The sequence below is a fragment of the Acomys minous genome, assembly GCF_964271855.1.
Source record: "Acomys minous genome assembly, chromosome: 9".
Classification (NCBI taxonomy): Eukaryota; Metazoa; Chordata; class Mammalia; order Rodentia; family Muridae; genus Acomys; species Acomys minous.
This window is the reverse complement of record NC_140490.1, coordinates 2,906,194-2,926,797: the sequence shown is the minus strand read 5'-3', so window position 1 is coordinate 2,926,797 and position 20,604 is coordinate 2,906,194. Positions and strand designations below refer to the sequence as shown.

Sequence of the window (20,604 nt, the reverse complement as noted above, 5' to 3'; positions counted from 1 at the left end):
TCTCACTGTTCCAATGAGCTGTATCTCTCTCTTTTTCTCACTTTCTTTTGGTTGGTTTGGTTTGGTTTTCGGGACAGGTTTTCTCTGTGTAGCCCTGGCTGTCCTGGAACTCTCTTTATAGACCAGGTTGGCCTTGAACTCACAGAGATCTGCCTCTCAGAGTACTGGGATTAGGGGTGCACTTAACAAAAAGACTCTTAAAAAGGCAAAGTTACCCTGAAATACATTTGAAAATTTAACCTTCCTATAACGTAGACTTGGCAATAGTAACTAATCCCAAGTATTAGCCTTAAAAACTAGTGGCGGGCGTAGTGGCGCACGACTTTAATCCCAGTATTCGGGAGGCAGAGGCAGGCAGATTGCTGTGAGTTCGAGGCCAGCCTGGACTACAAAGCGAGTCTAGGACAGCCAAGGCTACACAGAGAGACCTTGTCTTGAAAAACAAAAACAAAACAAAACAAAACAAAACAAACAAAAACAGCTCTGCAATCAATATTCGAAAAAAACGTCTAGACCCTCTCCTGGTAGGACCTAGTATATCCTATACCTCAGGTAGTTTGGAAGAGACATTTCTCATGCCCAACTCTGGGGCTATGCCCGGCTTCCACACAACTGAACTGCCCACTGCCAGATCCTGAGGTGGGCTGTGCCTACTGTGAGACTATAAACAGAGTTCTTTCATCTTTCACCTCCATCCAGCACTTTAGACAAAATAAAATAAAAATAAAAATTAAGCACTAGTGTGGTAGTTCGTGTCTATAAACACAACACTTGAGATACACGTGAGAGGACTGCCAGAATTCAAGACACCCTAAGCTATGTAATGAGTGAGTTCCAGGCCAAGCTGGGTTATGGAAATCTCTAGAACAGTGAGTGGTTCTCAGCCTTCCCAAAGCCATGTGTGCCCCTTTAGTACAGATCTTCATGTTGTGGCGATCCCCGACCGTAAAATTTTCATTGATGCTTCATAACTGTAATTTTGCTACTATTATAAATCATAATACAAATATCTACGTTCCCTGATGACCTTAGGCAACCCTTGTGAAAGGGTTCAACCCTGGAAGAGTAGCAACCCACAGGTTGACAGCCACTGCTCTATAACAGAAGGAGAAAATAAAAAATCCTTTTGAGCATCAGAGGAAGTGGAAAGAAAACACAGTTTGCCACAATAAACGCCAGATCAAACAAATGAATATACAAGCAGATCTAATGTATGTAATGCATGATAAAGATACATACCTTTATTTTTTCCTGAAAAACAAAACAAAAGATTTTTTGTTATATTATTACAAACTACTTCCACCTTCCCTTCTGAAACGCTACACTTTCATGAAAATAATACTTTAATAATGACTTATTTCAGTCCATCAGTGTACCAATATTTTTGGATTACATGGCCCCTCCCACAACTCCTCCCAGACCCTCCCCACTCCCCAGCTAGCCAAACCCACACCCTTCCTTGTTCTCACGTTAGAAGCAAAGATGCATTTAGAAAATAATACGATCAAATTAAAAACAAACATGAATAAGGCAAAAAAAATTGGGGGGAAAAAACGCCCAAACAAAGCATTGTAAGACAATAAGACCTCCAAAAGATACCATCAAGTTCGCTGTGTGTTTTGCGTGTTTCTCTTTAACACCATCACTGTTTGTTAAACTCATTACTTACGTGTTTTTAAACATTTTCAGATTTATTTACTTTATATGTATCAGTGTTTCACCTGCATGTATGTATGTGCACCACATGAAGGCCCGGTGCCCTCACGGATGGGAAGAAGGCATCGGGTCCCTGGAGCTGGAAGCCGCCGTGTGTGTCCCAGGAGCCAATGCCAGGTCCCAGCTTGCCTTCCCAAATCAGACGCCACTCACGTCTCGGGAACTGTGGTATTTCCTGTGTCTATAACTATAACCTATAGATAGGGTTTTCATACATGCCTTTTTCCCTCCACTGGACTGTTGGTCATCCTTTATTTAAATGAACACAAACACATAACAGTGTCCGTCAGGACTGTATTATATTGAGTCTCGGCACACATACCGTGTAGCTGCTTTTCTGATAATTACTGAAATAGTTCCCATTTTGACTAAAATGAGTGAACGTGATAAATTAACTGAAGGCACAATACGAGTTCACAGTGAGGATCACTTATCTGTGAATGTGCACTTCACTACTATTAGATCAGCACTCACCACACACGACTCTGTGCAACCTCAAGTGTTCTTTCTGAGAAAGACTTGCCTGCCCGCAGCGCTTACTGACACGGGCGGGCATCTTCTCAGATGAACTACGAACGTGCAAAGCTTACACATCTGGTGAAGGTGCGAAGAAGACCTTATCAGTAAGTGTGTTCTGGGAGGAAACAGCTGGCGGCCTGAGTAAGAACGGCCCCACAGGCTCCTGCGCCTCCATGTTTGGACCCCAAACTGTCTGGGAAGGATTAGGAGGTTCGCCTTGTTCAAGGAGGTTTGTCACTGGACCTGGGCGCCAGGTTGCAAAGCCCAGGTCACTCTCACAGGTCTTCCCTCTGCCTCATGCTTGTGGGTCCCGTGCGCGCTCAGCTACTGCTCCCGTGCCCTGGCCACCTGGCCGCCTGCCATGCTCCCTACCCTGACGGTCATGGATTCACCCTCTCAAACTATAAGCCCTCAATTAAGTGTTTTCTTTTATAAGTTGCCTTGATCACGGTATCTCTTCACAACAATATACAATGAACTAAAGCAATAAAAAAAAATGTAATTTCTAAAATATATATATATATACTCAGAAATCATGTGCAGAATTATTTATTCCATTAAAAAAAAAATCACTAGCCGGGCGTGGTGGCGCACGCCTTTAATCCCAGCACTCGGGAGGCAGAGGCAGGCGGATCGCTGTGAGTTCGAGGCCAGCCTGGACTACAAAGCAAGTCCAGGACAATCAAGGCTACACAGAGAAACCCTGTCTGGAAAAAAAAAAAAAAATCACTAACTGAGAGGGCAATTTGAATCTGCACATACTCTGGGCATCTACACAGTGCCTTGCACAATGGTGAACAACCAGTTTTTATAATAATAAATGGTTTTTTTTTACACTGCTCTAAATAGCATCAAAAAAAATCAAACTTTTATTGAAAATTTTAAAAATGTGTCAGTTTCTCTAATTCTTTAAAGATTATATAACGAGGAAAACAATTTTCATCATCACCCATCTAGCAACGTACTCCTCCGTTACTAGGCTCTATATTGAGATAATTGCTGCACATATCGCAAAGCACTAAGGCAGATGAATACATACATATAAATAACGGAATGGTGCTCCCAGCGAACAGATTACATGGAAAAAGAAAACAGCACGTACTACGACACACAGAGCCAGAGATGACTTCCAGCTGGACAGGAGAGTGCTTTGGGAAAGGCAGCGTTCAGACCAGATTTTAAATGTAGATGCGTAATGAGAACAGTCAGTGAGATATAGACACGTGGATCTGCGACCAGGCCTTACACGGAATGTGAACAGAATTTAAGGCCTTTTACTTGAGGGTTTGTTTTGTTTTGTTTCTTGTTCGGCCGGGAATCAAGCCCAGGGCCTCAGACTTGCCAATCAAGCCCCATATCCTTAAACCTTCTCTCCAGCTTAACTTTTTTGAAAAGTTAAGTAAACGTTTGGGACATTCATTTATCTGAAGGATGAGTAAAACTTAAGGAAGTGAACAACTACCTACTGCGTTGCAAAAACAGGTAACAAATATGTAACCTCATCTTCGTAATGGTCTGACCACACAAATAACCTCAGGCTGTCGAGCTGTGCCTTTGCAAAGGTGAGCCGCCAGCTTCCCTAGGAGAGGGCCAGTGGGCTACATGACGTCAGCCGCCCTAGCCATTAACCCTGCCTTCCTCATACTAACCCAAGCTCTCTAGCCCACAAACAACAGAAGATGCAAATAGCGTACATACCTTGCCCAGAAGCCAAAGGATTTAAAGGCCTTTGAATTGTCTGTGGCCTATAAACAAAGAAATGTACCGTGTGAACATCAGAGTTACCAACGATTACATCTGATCTAGAGAGTGAAATGTGTTATTGTGCAGATCTTCTGTCCCTGGGAGAACTGAGCACATGCAACACCACACAGACACACACTCAGGTTTTCCTCCAGAGTTAGTTGGTACGTTCTGTAGAGTTCTCAGGCTTCCCAGCGGAAGAACTTACGCATTTCTCAATCACCCAATGATCAATTTCCCCTGCACTGGGTAGGACTATGAAGGCGGCGTTTGCCCTGAACATGGGACAAACATCCAGCTTAAGTTTCGGAGTCTCCCTGTGTGGGCAATGATGACTACATTGTTACCATGAGAACTAGAGGAGCAATTGTCTTAGCACGATGTGTAGGGTACAGTGAGCACAGGAAAAGGTCACCTCAGAGCTGTTCTCGGAAATCAATTTAACTCGAAGAGGATACAGCAACCATGGCCACAGAGAGGAGAAGCAAGAACAGCATAAGGAATCTTAAACTGTAGATGCTAATTCATCCCGCGCCATTGGCTGCAATGATCTTGGTAAATGAAGCAAAGCTCCCCGGTTCCAAATTACTTCACGCTACATAGTGAGCTCCTGTACACTCAGGAACGTTTGTTCAGTGTCGCTACCCTAAAAAGGTCTAACATTATCTAAGTCCTTAAAGAAGTATTTGTTGCACCTGTGCCAGTGCCCTAGGGGTAGAAGACTAAGGACATTAAAATTTCCATGTGCAAATTCAACCTCTTAAGGACGTGAACCTGATCTGTGCAATCTAGGAAAACAGTGCGTACTTAAAGCAGTTTTCTTCATAGATGACACTCCATATCCTCCAAGCATCCGGCCCCTTGTAGCCTGTGTAGCGCTCAGGGTTGAGGAGCAGGTCCACATACTCGGCATCGGGGGACTGTATGTCTGCAAGACAAAATGTTCCCCGAATCTTACCTTTCTCAGAATAACGTTTAGGGGGAAAGGAAAATGGAGTTGCTTTGTAGACCAGGCTGGCCTCAAATTCACAGTGATCTGCCTGCCTCTGCCTCCCAAGTTCTGGTTGGTAGTAAAGGCGTGCGCCACCACACCCAGCTTCATTAACTTTAAAAGTTTGCTAGCGCTGGAGAGATGGCTCAGAGGTTAAGAGCATTGGTTATTCTTCCCAAGGTCCTGATTTCAATTCCCAGCAACCACACGGTGGCTCAAAACAATCTCTAATGAGATCTGGTGCCCTCTTCTGGCCTGGTAGCTCACATGCAGGCTGACTACTGTATAAATAATAAATAAATGTTTTTTTAAATGTTCACTAGTCCACTACTAAAGAGCCATAGAAGAATATCAGAATTCAAATTTAGCATGGTGCACACCTGTAATCCCAGCACTAGGGAGAGAGGTGAATCTCTGCAAGTTCAAGGCCAGCCTGGTCTACATAGTGAGTTCCATGGCCACCAAGGCTATATAGAGAAACCCTGTCTCCAAAAGAATTAAAAAAAAAAATCAAATAAACAAATTCAATTTTGATTTAATTTTGCTTAGCCAATCCAGAGGCAAACAATCCAAATGGGGGTGGGGGGGAGGAAGACGCTAGAAAACGAATTAGAACAATAACAAATCTTGGTCGAAGTCCCAACGTATTCTAAGGTTCCATAAACACAGCATCCTGGTTGAAGACCATCCGCATGGAAAGAGCGGCCCAGCAGTATTTACAGGAGATGTTTTCCTTATTGCTACATTTTAGCTACTTTTGAAAAAAAAAATGCAAAAAAGAACCATAAGCTACTTGATACATAAAACTGTAAAATATAAGAGGTAATTTTTTTTCTACAGAAACTATTCTTATTTTCCCCGCTCTGGTAAAATGTATATAATGTGGCTAGACCTGGTTGTGCACACCTTTAATGTCAGCATTTAGGAGGCAGAGGCAGCAGATCTCTGAGTTCAAGACCATCCTGAGATGAGCTTACAGAGACCATACAGACCACACAGGGAGAGGAACATATAATGGAATCGCCATTTCCACCAGATTCAAGGAACCAGTTACAGTCACAATATTGTGTAATCATTGCCACTTTGTTTCTAAAACTTTTCCAACACCCTAAACAGAAACTGTGATCACTTAACAATTAACTCTCCATATGCCACCCCAGGCACATTTAGGAAGCACTCATCTCCTCGCTGTTGCTATGGATTTGCCTGCTGCAGACGGTTCACAGTGGATTCATGCAGGACTTGCTTCATGCTGACTTCTTTCCCAAGGTTCTGCCACATTGTAGCGTTTGTTAGAGGCCCATTCCTTCCTATTGTTCAGAAGTATTCACGTACACTTGTATGATATGTACATAACACACTTCACTTATTTTTTCACCTAGTAATAGACACATAGACCATTATACCTTGTGCCTCTTATAAATGAACACTGGTCTAGCTGTGTCTGCATCTTTCTCCAATTCTTTTGAGTTACATACCTAGGAATGTCATTGCTAAGTCCTATGGCTCTATGTTTAGCTTTCAGAGGAACTGTCACACTCTTAGGACTGAGATTTTAAAACCAACTTTAAAGAACTGGGGTGGCACCTGGAGCAGCTCTGTGGTAAAGCACTTGCTTAGCATATCCAAGGCGGGAGTTTAACGCTTAGTACATCAAACAGAAAGGAGGGAGGGAGAAGGGAGAGGAGGAAGAGGAGGGGGAAGGGAGAGGAGGAAGAGGAGGGGGAAGGGAGAGGGGGGGGAAGGAGGCAGGAAAGAAGGTAGGTTGGTTGACAGGCTGGCTGGTTTTTAAGGCATCCTCGGAAGTGTAATGCCCACTTCAGCAAACGTCATACCATCAACTTCACAGAAGCTGTCTGAAGAATCGTCATGCTTGGTCCACTGAAGAACAGCCTTCTGGGTTTCCTCACTTCAAATAAGGAAAATCACATTATTTTCTTTTCCAGTTAACTGTGATGCAGAGAAACAATGGATCACAGAGAGGCAGCTACCTCAGAGACTCATCCACTGCCCCAAGTCGCTCGGCTTGCTCACATTCTTCAATGAGGTTGGCTTCTTCAGAATACTGGGTAGAAAGAAAACAGAGTCACTACACTTTTGTTTTGTTTTGCTTTGTTTTGTTTTTCAAGACAGGGTTTCTCTGTGTAGCCTTGGCTGTCTTGGACTTTCTTTGTAGATCAGGCTGGCCTCGAACTCACAGAGATGGTCCTGCCTCTGCTTCCCCAAGTACTGAGATTACAGACACATGCCACTACGTCCTGCTGATAGTTCAATTTTTAAAAACTTCTTGAAACTCAAATTCTTTTATACACGTTAAATATTAAAGAGCAAAAATATAAAATCAACATAACCTGCAATCAAATGGCACAGAACATCTACACAGAAAAAGTATGACAAGTGTGCTAAAACATGTGAAAGTCAGTGACTCCAGCGTGTAAAATGCTTTTATGTTAATCTTACAACTTTCCTGCAAGTTAGAAATTATTTCTGATGAGATTTGGCATGTTCAGGATGGTACGGCCATATACTAAAAATTATTTCAAAAGAAACTTTAAAATAAATATCAAAGGGCTCTGGAGATGACCCAACAGGTAGACACACTTGTCATGCAAGCTTGATGTCCTGAGTTTGATCCCTAGAGCCCAGGCAAGACAGATGCAACAGCATCTGCAATCCCAGCATGCCTACAGAGATGGAGGCAGAGACAGGTGTGACCAGAACCAGCCAGCCTCAACGATGGTGCCAGCTTGCAGAAATGAGAGGCCCTACCTCCACACACACCCACACACATACATGCAACACAAAGCAATTTAACACATGTTTAATTTATTTTTTAAAAACCATATGCCTACCTATAAATATTAAAATATTGAAACTTCATCTCAATTTTTTAAAGTTGAAATACCTTCTTAGTACCATTTAGTAATTTAATCAGCTTCTTAATTACATTTATCACCTTACTAGGTCATAAAGACATCTCTGAAGAGAATTTTTTTTCCAATATTTTATTATTTCAAATTTTCTATAAAACCGATCACAATCTTCTTCAAAATTCCATTTATGATTAATCTATTTGAAATTATCAATAACTTCAGCTGACATCTCGGCAGATATTTTCTAAGAAACTATTCCTTCGGTGTAAATATATGTGATATCTTAACCCAAATGTTTCATAAGTTATTCTTTCAGGAAACTGAATGGCATTTAATTTAACTCTGAAATGCTCTAATTTTATATCACTCTTAAACAAAATGATTTATCTGAGCTTGGCCTTAAAATGATTAGGAAGATGAAGTGGAAAGTTCAGATGAAGTGAAGCTGGCCATCGCAAATAACTGTCGGATTACAAGGAAGCAGGCTCCCATCCCCTGCTTTTACTTAAGTCTTTTATGTAACTTTATAAAGGCGTGGAAGCTATTGAGTATCAACTAACTCTCAAGGGATCTCACTGAGGAGGGCAGGGAAATGGATATCAGGCACATCAGTAAGTATATGTGCATACCTTGTAGCTCGCAGACTTAATTCCATCAGGAACTTCATCCTGAAAAACAGAAACACATCTATTCACATCTTCTGAAAAAAATATTTTAAATTCTTATGACATACTAGAAACACTATTTTTAGGTGAGGAGGGTTAGAAATTTTTAAATAACTTCTTTAAAGTAAATAAAAATCCAACAGGTATGGTAGGTGGTCGCACACGGTCTTAATCCTACCAGTCCAGGAGCAGAGGCGAGAGGTTATCTGAATTTGAAACCAGCCTGGCCTACACAGCAACAGTGGACGAATAAGATCTTCTCTTAAATACATAAATAAATAAATAAATAAATAAATAAAATTCAAGGCCCATACATTGCTTACCGTGATTTCAAGCACTCTAGCACTCCTGTTGTATACCGTAACAAACGCGGGTACACGGGCTGAGTAAGCTGTGGCTTGTGAAGTATTAGGCAGGGGGGCGCTCAGGCCTGTCAGCAGGGAGTGGAAGTGCTTCACTCCCTCAATGTCACTGGAGTGTCTCTGCTCTTAGCCCGTACGGCTCGGACACTTTGTAGCTGGGCTGCGGTGTGTGCAGGAAGGGTCAACTAGTGCTTCTCTCCACTAAACCACAAACCCAAGGGCAGGGCTGTGCTTTCATACCCGGCACCTGCGGCCCACACGGAACACTCGTTATTCAAATCACATGCTAACTGGTACCTTTATCAGCCTCAGGGTTCTGCTATATTCTACGATACTAACTGTATACTAACTGGAAGCAGATTTTTAATGGCAGGTTTCTAAAACAGTCAAACTGATGGAGGGGAAAAAAAAATAGGATGGTGGTGTCCGAGGACGAGAGTGGCTGGGTTAGTGTTTAAGCAGCACGGTTTCAGTTTGGGAGAAGGAAGGGCGTTAGAAACGGGTAGTAGTGGTGTGTATATGTACTTTACGCCACTGAACGGCAGCCTAAAGTGGTCAAGTGACCAGTCTTAGGACATACACAATAAAAACATGAAATGAGAATACAGACATTTTGGCTTGGCATGTGGCAACAGGGGTGCATGCTAGGCAAGAACTCTGCCACTGAGCTAAACCCCTGGTCCTATATACCTGTGAAAACCTGCATCATCTGGAAGTGTAAAAAAGAAAACCTCATCAGGTATGGCGGCACACATCCCAGCACTCAGGAGGCAGAAGCAGGCAGATCTCTCTAGTTTTGAGGACAGCCTGGTCTACGTAGTGAGTTCTAGACCACCAGGACTACTAAGTGAGAGACCCTGTCTCAGTAATAATAATAACAACAACAATGACTCTATTACTATGAAAACTGTGTAACATAAAATAGATTGTACGGGGCTGGGAGCTGGCTCAGTCAGTAAAATGCCTCCCACACACACATGAGAGCCTGAGTTCAGACCCTCAGCATCCAAGTAAGGAGTCAGGCTGGAGGCAGCCCCTACATCCCAGTGCTGAAGAGGCAGCGGCATCATCCCTCATCAGTGAACTGCAGGGCTCAGCAAAGAGACCCCATCTCAGCCATGAACTGAAAAGTGACAGAAGAAGCCACTTGATGTCAGCCTCTAGCCTCCACGACACAGTGATGCGCGTGCACACACACACACACACACACACACACCACAAGTAAGGTTTATATTTATAAGTTTAGGTTTATGATATGTAAATGGAATGCTATATTTAAACAGGGTCCAATTTGTGAAGAGTGGAAAGAGCTGGGCCAGTCCTTACAGAATGACAGGGCTTGACAGCACAGTCTCTTCTTCCACACTGGTTGATGTCAGTCCAGAAAGGGCACGGCTTCTTCAGGTTTACCTATCAAAGAATAGAAAGTTACAGAAGTATGAAAGCCCCGAGGGTACCACGGACTGCTGGAGTCACGAGCCATGCTGCGGTTATCTTTTATCCGAGATTACACTGTTTCTCCCAGCAGCTCTCCCGTTTCGTGGACTATATAAATGCGTGGCTGGTGTAAACTGGAAAGCCTGGTTGGCGAGGCACAGACCACCACTAAACAGACCCTCAAATCAGCACAGCCCAGCTCCTATGTAAGCAAGAGACGCCAGGGAGAGAACAGGGCGGAATTGAAGCTCTCTGAATAGTGTTCTCATGGCCAAATACTAAGTGTTTAAGGAGTCCAGAAGTGCCTCTTCTACCCTCCCACAAAAAAATAATTGTCTTAATTGGAGCCCATCTGACGGCTGAGAACAATATAGCAACTCCTATTTTAATTTCCATTTAATCACTTAGTTTCTACCTCCAGAAATTACTGACTTAAAAGCATCAGGCTACGGAGAGAGTTCAGGTGGTAGAGTGCACAGGGCTTGAGTTTACTTCCCAGAAGGCGTGTAGAAAGGAAGTGTGCACGGCGCCACATGCTTGCAGCCCAGCACTGGCAAGACAGAGGCAGGACTGCAGAAACCAGCCAGGCTAGCCTACTCGTCAGAGCTCAGGCCAGTAAGAAACCAAGACTGGAAAAGACAAGTGGACTGTGCCTGAGAAACTACGCCCACAGTGGCCCACAAAGTCCAACGGGTGGGTTCTCAACCAAACAGCTCACTTGGGAACCAAGTTTTCCTACTAAACGTTGTGTACATTTTAAGAGCCAGAGGTGGCTCAGCAGGCGAAGATGTGTGCTGCATAAGCCAGGCAACCTGGACTTGAGCTCCAGAATCCACATGAAGGTGAAAAGTGAGAAGCAAAGTTGTCCTCTTAACCTCCACAGGCATGCTATGGCATGCACACCTACATGTACACGCTTTTTTAAAAAATTCTTTCATTAAACTTTGCACATATTTAAATAATTACCAATTTCAGTAGCAGTACTGACGTTTAGTCATCTAAGAAAATATAATCATCCATTATAGCATACTTGTACAAAAAAAAATGAAAATACCTTATAATATCTAAAGTAGTCAGTTTCAAGAAGCTTTTGTAGCCTTGGGAAAAGTCTGTAGTTATTAAACTTATCGATGGTCTCGACATCACAGGTGCAGTCATCCAGGTAGCCGCTAACCTGTGGCAAAGAAAAATGAAATACTGGATTTAAGTGTCCCTGACACCAAAAGCCGCTTTTCCTCATAGTTACCATTAAAAAGCCTGCTACTCAGCAACCTTACCTTCCCATGCCCCCTTGGTGCTCTAAAATAGACAGTGCCGATTACCCAACAGCACTGTTGCTCTTGTCTAGAACAGCACAGTGGTACTTCTGTAGGGCTAGCTGAGCTCGTACATACACAGAACTGCACCCTAGCAGCCACCCTGTAACCTCCAGGACCCGGCAGACCCGACCAAAGGCTGGCACTGAGATTAAGAGAGAGATGTGTGTCCCTGTGGCTGGACCAGCAAGCAAGGAAACTCAAATTACATTTCATCAGAGGACTGATGAGCACCCAAACTGATCAGCAGAGAGAGAAAAGACTGTTAAAGACACATTTATCAGCCGGGCAGTAGTGACACACACCTTTAATCCCAGCACTCGGGAGGCAGAGGCAGGAGGATCGCTGTGAGTTTGAAGCCAGCCTGGTCTACAAAGAGAATCCAGGACTCTGTGTAGCTAAGCCTACACAGAGAAACCCTGTCTCAAAAAACAAAGAAGAAGGAGGAGGAGAAAAAGAAGAAAGACAGACAGACATTTATCTTTAGAGAGTGCACACGCATGCAGGCGCACAGGCACGCACGCACGCACGCACGCACAAGCAGGTGCTTCAGAATCCACAGCCTGTCTCCCTCTTGCACCTGGCCATGTGGAGCAGGGCTGTGTTCTGACTCTGAGTTTTCCTCTGTCTCACTTTGTCCCCCTCTCATCTCCTGAGGCCATCTATCTATCTATCTATCTATCTATCTATCTATCTTCTATCTATCTATCTATCTATCTATCTTCTATCTATCTATCTATCTATCTTTGTAGGTCAGACACTGCTTGGTGAATGCGTAAAGGAAAGCAACACCGATCAATAAGACAAACAGTAACTCGTTATATATATTCCTAGCCTTAGAATGGTGATCAGACCTGTCACAGCAACACCGGGATTACAAACCAACTACAAACGCTTAGCACTGATGTCTTGACCCTACCTCCCACAGCAAACTACTAACTTTCTATGTCAGGATGAAATGAAAAGTTATAGTCAGACAACGTTATTGGCTGTGAAATTCAAAGTTTTGGGCATTTATTTGGAGCTAAGCACACACCTAATAAAAGCAATGTAACATTAAATAACAAATACATAATGACTCAAAAAATGCATAGCACTGCATAAAGGAGATCCTCATAGTGCTCTGGTGTGGTATGTTTACACTGTAAACTAACTGAAAATAAGGAAGTGCCCTGGCCTCTCACTGATGAGCTACAGACAGCACGGATGTGGTCCCTGGTAGGTTGACCACGCTCCAGTGGGAGGCCCCACACCCATACATACAGAGCAGCACAAATTGATCTCAGTACTTTTTAAAAAAGAGCAGCCAGGCAAGATGCACACCTTTAACGCAGCACACAGGAGGCAGAAGGCAGGAGGCAGAAGGCAGAAGGCAGAAGGCAGAAGGGGAGACACCTTTAAACCTTCTGCCCTCTGCCCGCCATGTGGAATAGGCCGTATCCTCCGCTACAACCCCAGGTAGCAGGATGGCTAAGGAAGCAAACGAAAAATGACAGGGTTTCAACAGATGCAAGAGAGAGCTCGGTGCAGGCAGAAAGGCACTTGGAAACCCAAGCCAACCAACAGTTCGGGTACGGCAGCCAAGAGGTGGGGCAGAACCCCATCCTTGGAACAAGTCCAGCAGGTGTGATGTCAGCCTAGATCTAGAAACTAGAGAGCAGGTGTGTTACCAAAACAGTCGCAAGCAAGGACTATGGCAGAAACGCCACTAACAGAACAAGGCACAGACTCTCAGAAACAAAAGAAAGGCGCTGCTAGGACGAGAGACAGGTGCTAGATGAAGTAAACATGGCCTGGCTCTGTGCTCCACAGTACGTGCCCGCTGCTTGGTTACCCACAGCACCATCCCCCACTGCAAAGCGCAACCCTGCCTGTCTCAGGACTCTAACCTCAAAAATGGAGGGGGGGGGAGGAGAAAGAAGCAGCATCCTTCTCTCCCTCCCAAAGTGATTAAGGTGCATTGCCCTGGACTTCACATTAATAACCAGCTTAACTAATAACTGCAGGTGAAAAGGCCCACACAGAGGGACAGCAGGCCGACAGAAGGACCTAGCCTAGCCCAGAGCCACACCCAATTTGAAGACCTGGCCTGTAAGAGCTGCCAAGCCTCCAGAGGTGCCTGCTGCAAGTTCCCAAAGAGCACCATGCTCCTCAGTCAGGCCCATCTCTGTCACTGTGATTCCCATAAAATAATAGCTACCATCTCACAGATCTGGTATCAGAATAATAAAGAGAATAAATGCTTGAAAAATGCTAAACATTGCTATTAACCAGGCTCTGCTTAAATGCCCTACTATTCTCCAAAGCAGCCCAAAGTTCCTTAGTGAGGAAGAAGAGATAGTTTGCAGCCATGGTTTCTAACACTGGACTACTCCAGTTGCCCACTGGGATGAGGGACCAGACTGTGGGAAACTAGCACGGGCGGGGTGGGGAGGCTCCGTTACCTCTTCCACCCAAATGCAATAGGCAAGAAAAGCTACGTATGTGTATCACAGATGTACGTATGTATGTACGTATGTATGTACGTATGTATGTATGTATAACCTGCTGAGTCCACCTCTGTGAATGCTATATCAACGGTTTCAAGGCTGACCACTGTGTTGGACAACAATAAAGGCTTACTTTTGCAGGAAAAGGTATTTTTTAAGTCACAATGAAAGATAAAACCAACCAACCAACCCAAAAAAACTAACCTCCTAGTTGTCTGTGTACAATACTAAAAAAGTACAGATCAACATTTTGTTCTCAAAGTACTGTAAGGCTGTATTTCTCATTTTGTGTTATTGTTGTTGTTGTTTATGGTGTTTCAAGACAGGGTTTCTCTGTGTAGCCTTGGCTGTCCTGAACTCGCTTTGTAGACCAGGCTGGCCTCGAACTCACTGTGATCCATCTGTCTCTGCCTCCCTGAGTGCTGGGATTAAAGGTATGAGCCACTGCATCCAGCTCATATTTGTTTTTTTATGAAAAGCGTTTTTCCCAAGTGTCAATTAAGGAAAAGAAAGATAGAAAGAAAAAAAGGAAATTCAAATTTTAAAGGAAAAACTAAAATTATCAGCATTTTCAGATCTTATGCAATATATGCAAAAACTTAAGAACGCTATAAAAGGAAAAAATACATCAAATTATTAAGTAAAGTCATATGATACAAAAATCAAATCAGTTGTTTGTAGGAACTAATAAAAAGCAAACAAACAAAAAACAACTAGCAGGCCAGTCGTGGTGCACGCCTTTAATCCCAGCACTCAGGAGGCAGAGGCAGGCGGATCGCTGTGAGTTCGAGGACAGCCTGGTCTACAAAGTGAGTCCAGGACAGTCAAGGCTACACAGAGAAATCCTGTCTCGAAAAACCAAAACCAAAACCAAACAAACAAAAAAACTAATAGAAAAAAAATCAAGAAATTAATTCCATTTACAACAGCATCAACAGATAAAATGGTTAGGAAGACAAGGAACCAAGGTAGAAGACGCGTGGGCGGGCAAGCACTGAAACAGGAACACTTGCTCAGACACAGCTGCTGGGCATGTCAACCGCCAGGCATGATGGAAGCCAGTGTGGGTGCTCCTCAAGAAACTAAAACACAGAGCTATCACGGATCTAGCAATCTCACTTCTAGGGGCACATCCAAAAGAAAGCCAACTGCTAAAAGAAACATTTACACGCCTGTGCTCCTTGAGTCACACAGTATCCAAGATACCAAAGCATCTAAGCATGTGTCAAGGTAAGAGTAGATCACAGGACACACACACCACACAGTGGACCACTCTTCTGTCCTTGGCGGCACCCTGGATATATCTGGAAGACATTATGCTAAGCAAAATCTGCTAGATATAAAAGTTACTTCTGACCTCCCTCACTTGTGAGATCTAAGTAAGTCAAAGTCAAGGGTGGGAAGGGGAGAAGTGGGAGACGCAGGGAAATCCAAGATAAATCAGTTCTGGGTGCTGAATGAACATCATGGTGACCACAGTTACTAAGTATATATATGCTAAGAGCTTAAGTCTTCTTACCACACATGCAGCTAGCTGTGTGATAACAGATATGATAATTCGCTTGATTAGAATCTCCCAGTGTGAGGCCAGGCATGGTGATGCTCACCTTTAATCCCAGCACTCGGGAGGCAGAGGCAGGCGGATCGCTGTGAGTTCGAGGCCACCCTGGTCTACAAAGTGAGTCCAGGACAACAGAGAAACAGAGAAACCCTGTCTCGAAGAACCAAAAAAAAAAAAATCCCCCAGTGTGTGTACGTGGGGGGGGGGGGGTGTATCAAGAGGGACCGAGACAGGAAGCGAAGAACTAGGACAATGTAAATCAGAGGATGCAACAAACCGGAACAATCCAGAGCAGACAGCAGGGTTAGGGTGGTGGTGGCTGTCTCTGCCGAAAGCCCTGGTTTTATTAGAGTACACACCACGGGGCTGGAGAGCCGGCTCGGCAGTTAGACGCGCTCTTGTTTTCTCACAGAGTTTCAGGGTTCAAGTCCTAGAGCCCACGTGGGGGGCCCACAACTGTGACTCCAGTTCCAGGGGACCCGACGTCCTCGGCTGCCCTCCACAGGCATGTTCACGCTTCCAGACCTGCTGCAGGTCAAACACTCACACACATAAGACAAGTAAAGCTTTTCTTTCTTTCTTTTTATAATTAAAAAGAAGGAAGAGAAAAACACATCACCTTTTTGGAGAGACTCCAAGGACAGCAACCATCACACACATACTCCTCCATACACTTTATTCAGAAAGGCCAGAAATGCAGCCAGCACGTCAGAGTCCGTGGCTACCTCTCCAGCCTAACCTGTTTCAAAGATCCCTCTGACGAGGATTTAATACTGGGTTTCCGTCCACCCAGCACCCCACACATCAGCCCTGCCATGGTCCAGCAAGTCCGCCTAACAATTAAAGCGATGATGGGAACTGATTAACAGGAGCTCCTGTGCGGAGGGTACATCTGCAACATATCCAGACAACAAGCCCTGTTTGCGGAGCCGCGTGTGTGTCTGTGCGCCCCAGCTGCAGCACCCCGAGGCAGGCCTGCCACACTCAGGCAGCTGAGCATTGCTACTCCACACAGTAGGGCACTCTTAGTGATAAGGGGCAGATGGTCATTTTTACTTAAGTCCAAAATGTAGTCTCACGTCCTCCATAACTGGCTTCGGTATTCCTTCTGAGATTTTTTTAAATATATTCCACTGTGCCTTAGGTTTTGCTACATTCCTTTTCTCTAATGATGCATAATTCAATATAACTGTCAAAAAAACAAAAATAGCAGACTGGGAAGATTTCCTCTCTTCTGAGTCTGTATCTACGGTGACAAGTACTATTTTGGTGCAAAGAAGAGGTGCTCCCAGCATGCAGGACTGTTTACTCAAATGGGGGTAAAAGCAAACTTTTCATATAGATTAATATTACTAATTAATGTTTTAATAGGATAATAAAAAGCAGTAGTTGTATATAAAAAGATTTACAAGTCCCAAACAATTAATCATTTTGAGTGATGAACAGCAAACAATAAAACACTGTTATAAGGGCTGGAGAGATAGCTCAGTGGTTAAGAGCACCGCCTGCTCTTCCAAAGGTCCTGAGTTCAATTCCCAGCAACTACATGGTGGTTCACAACCATCTGTAATATGATATGATGCCCCCTTCCAGTCTACAGATGTAATGCAGGCAGAGCACTGTATACATAACAATAAATAAATAAATCTTTAAATTAAAAAAAAAAAAACACTGGGGGCTGGAGAGATGGCTCAGAGGTTGAGAGCACCGACTGCTCTTCCAAGGGTCATGAGTTCAATTCCCAGCAACCATATGGTGGCTCACAACCATCTACAATGTGATCTGATGCCCTCTTCTGGCTTGCAGGCTGGATATTGCATACATAATAAATAAAGAAATTTCTTTTTTATTATGAAAAGTTTGTAAGGGCTGAGGAAATGCCTCAGTGGTCACTCTTGCAGATACGTGTGTTCAGCTCCCAGCATGCATGCGGCTCACAACTGTCTCTCTAACCCTAGTGCCCTTCTGACTTCTAGCTCCTGGCACTCGCATGGTACACATACCTACCTGCAGGCAAAACACTCATACACAGAAGATAAAGTAAAGATTAAAGAATCTGTAACCCAGTGAAACTCACGTTAAAAGGCCTTGAAGCCAACAGATCTATGTAGTAACTGACCAAGCCCAGAGTTTCATCCGAGCCATCAGCCCATCAACATGCCCAGTCCCAGCAAACAATGCAAACAGCTGGCTGAAGTAAAGGATTTTTACATCTTATGCTAAAATCTCCCTAACATTTGCGGAGCACCAATCAAATACCAGGTTTGAGAAGCATTTCAGCACAGTTTTGATCTCAGCATTTGTTGCTGCACTATGGACTTGTTGGATGCTGAGCAAAGTTAATCTGATTGCTTGCAGAACTCTGTACATCTTACTGCAATGACTTTCTAAGGTCAAACAGCTACGTACTGTTCTGACTCATAAGAGAAATCTTGTGAACTAAACCCCAGTTACAAACCAGATACCCATGCAACAACAGGTGGTGATGTGGTAACCCAAGGCAGAAGTGGTAAGAAACACTGGCAGCAGGAAGGAAGGGGAAAAAAAAAAAAAAAACTAGGACTATTTTGAGTACTTCTGTCAGTAGCTAGGACATATTTTAGAGACCAGACTCTCACTCTGTAGCCCAGGCTGAATTCAAATTCCTGATCCTCCTGCCCCAGGCTAGTTCACTATTATTCAAGGTTGACTCAGAAGAAAACCAAAAACCCTTCCTTTAAAGGAAAAATTACTAAGGTGATGGTGGCACACACCTTTAAACCCAGCACACTTCAGAGGCAGAGCTCTGTCAGTTGAGGCCAGCCTGGTCCTACAGAGGGAGGTCCAGGACAGCTAGGACTACACTTGTGGGGGTGGGGAAGAGAGCACATGGGGGGGGCGGGGAAAGAAGGGAGGAAGGGGAAGAGAAAGAAAGAGAGGGAGGGAGAGGAGACGGGAGGAAAAGAGATGGATTTAACAGATTTCTTTTCCCATTAGGAAGCATTTAAATCTGAGAATGTTGGGGGCTGTAGAGGCGGCTCGGTAGTGGGGAGCAGTGCAGCTCTTCCAAGGAGCAGCAGCTTTCTACTCCCAGCAGCACTCACATGGTGGCCCACACTCTATTTTCATGGGACCCAACACCCTCTTGCAGCCAACTCAGGAACTTCTCGAATGTGGTGTGCAGACAGCAGGCAAACACATATGCACAGTAAATAAAAATAAATCCAAAAAACAGAGGCTGGACATGGTGACCCTGGCCTTTAATCCCAGCCATCAGATCTCTGTAAATTCAAGGACAGCCTAGTCTACAAAGTGAGCAACCAGGACCTATGTCAAGAGATCCTGGCTCAAAATAAGTAAATAGATAGATGAATTTGAAGATATTCTGAAAACAAAAACAAAACAACAGCAACAACAACAAAAAACTTAATTACTAACCAAGAAAAAATGCAAAAAGTATTAAAAAGTTCCTTAACTTTAAGGAGATATCTAAAAATGTTGGGTGTGGAACAAAAGTTGAAGAGGCAAATAGTATTTGTATACCATTATCCAAACATGGAGGCCATATTTGAAAGTGTAACTCCTAGTATCTTTTCTCAGCACTGAGAGTTAAAAGTTCCTTATTCCGGTCTTAGATGTTGAAACTTTGTATACCTGACAATTATCGGAAACCTCCCTTTTTCTGAACTTCCCCAACAACTGAGCTCTGCTCCCAAATTACTCAACGAAACAGTAAAATCCAGAATGTTAAAGCAGTGACAGAGATGTCTCTTCCTCCTGCCGCTCAAGTGTGACACTCTGCATACGTGTTATTTCTAATCATAACTAGTAAGACCCATGAACGACTTGGCCGTCTATCCCTCCATCTCTTATAAATGTAATTTCAGAGATCGAAGTCCACCAAAAGGTGACAAGAGCCAGTGACATGGGTCGGGGAGTTAAAGTGATTTTCTGACAAGCCTGAGGACCTGAGGTGGATCCTTGGGTCCCATGTGGTGAATGGAAAGATTCCTGCAGGCTGTCGCTCCAAGCACCCCTTGCAATGCGCACATTCACATGTACAATACACATACACAGAAAAGGTTGTGGTTTTGGGGGGAACGTTGGGGGGTTCAGACAGGGTTTCTCTGTGTAGCCTTGGCTGTCCTGGACTCACTTTGTAGACCAGGCTGGCCTCGAACTCACAGAGATCCGCCTGCCTCTGCCTCCCAAGTGCTGGGATTAAAAGCTTGCACCACAACCGCCGGCCCAGTGTAGGGCGGTATTTTAAAGCTTGTAAAGGGCAGTAAGGAGGCCGACTGGGTGGCCTGCAAAGCAATAAATTTACATATCAATAACAGAATGATCTGATAATAGTAGTAATACTCAAGAATCCTTCCAGACTTTCCAAGAACGAACTTAAAGACTGGCACATCGACTGATTCCAGGTTCTTCTGGATGTTTCCAACCTACCTGGTAGCATTTCCTGAAGACTGCAAAATGAAATTCTTAGTTATTTCAAAGTGTCTAACTTAAATAGCCTCATACGAAATTAAGACTACGCTATAATTTTTTTCTTTGAGTATTTTTCTCACAGAACCCACATCACATACAGAAGTAAATAAATCGCAGCTCATAGCCAGACTACTGAAGAGCTGGGGCCTGCCACGGATTCAAACGGCCAAGGGAGAGTCAGGGTACGAAAACTCGCTTCAGGAAGAAAGTGCACCAGACACAGGACGGCAAGTCGCAGGACAACCACAACAGCAAAGACACCCGAAGAGCCACGCAAGGTCACTCAACCCCTTGACAACCACAGACCTAGAGAACAGCTGGTAACCCCCACCCACCACCCACCCCACCCCGAGTCCGCCCGGAGCAGCAAAGCTGCGGACGCCAGGGGCACAGCGCGCACGAGGCGCCCAGGTGCCCGGTCCACTCAGAACCCCCCGACCGTGTGAACGCGGACTCTGC

General features: G+C 44.2%; 1 protein-coding gene across 1 annotated transcript in view; it reads right to left on the bottom strand.

Moving 5' to 3' along the window:
* The window catches only part of ERO1A (endoplasmic reticulum oxidoreductase 1 alpha), a 33,126-nt gene that overhangs the window by 12,147 nt on the left and 375 nt on the right, over positions 1–20,604 (bottom strand). The window contains exons 2-8 of the mRNA XM_084795984.1: positions 11,361–11,480; positions 10,196–10,279; positions 8,472–8,510; positions 6,961–7,034; positions 6,805–6,878; positions 4,786–4,906; positions 3,934–3,980 (exon numbers count right to left, since the gene is read on the bottom strand). Coding sequence (XP_084652110.1) covers positions 3,934–3,980; positions 4,786–4,906; positions 6,805–6,878; positions 6,961–7,034; positions 8,472–8,510; positions 10,196–10,279; positions 11,361–11,480 — 559 coding nt within the window. The remainder of the gene's footprint in view (positions 1–3,933; positions 3,981–4,785; positions 4,907–6,804; positions 6,879–6,960; positions 7,035–8,471; positions 8,511–10,195; positions 10,280–11,360; positions 11,481–20,604) is intronic.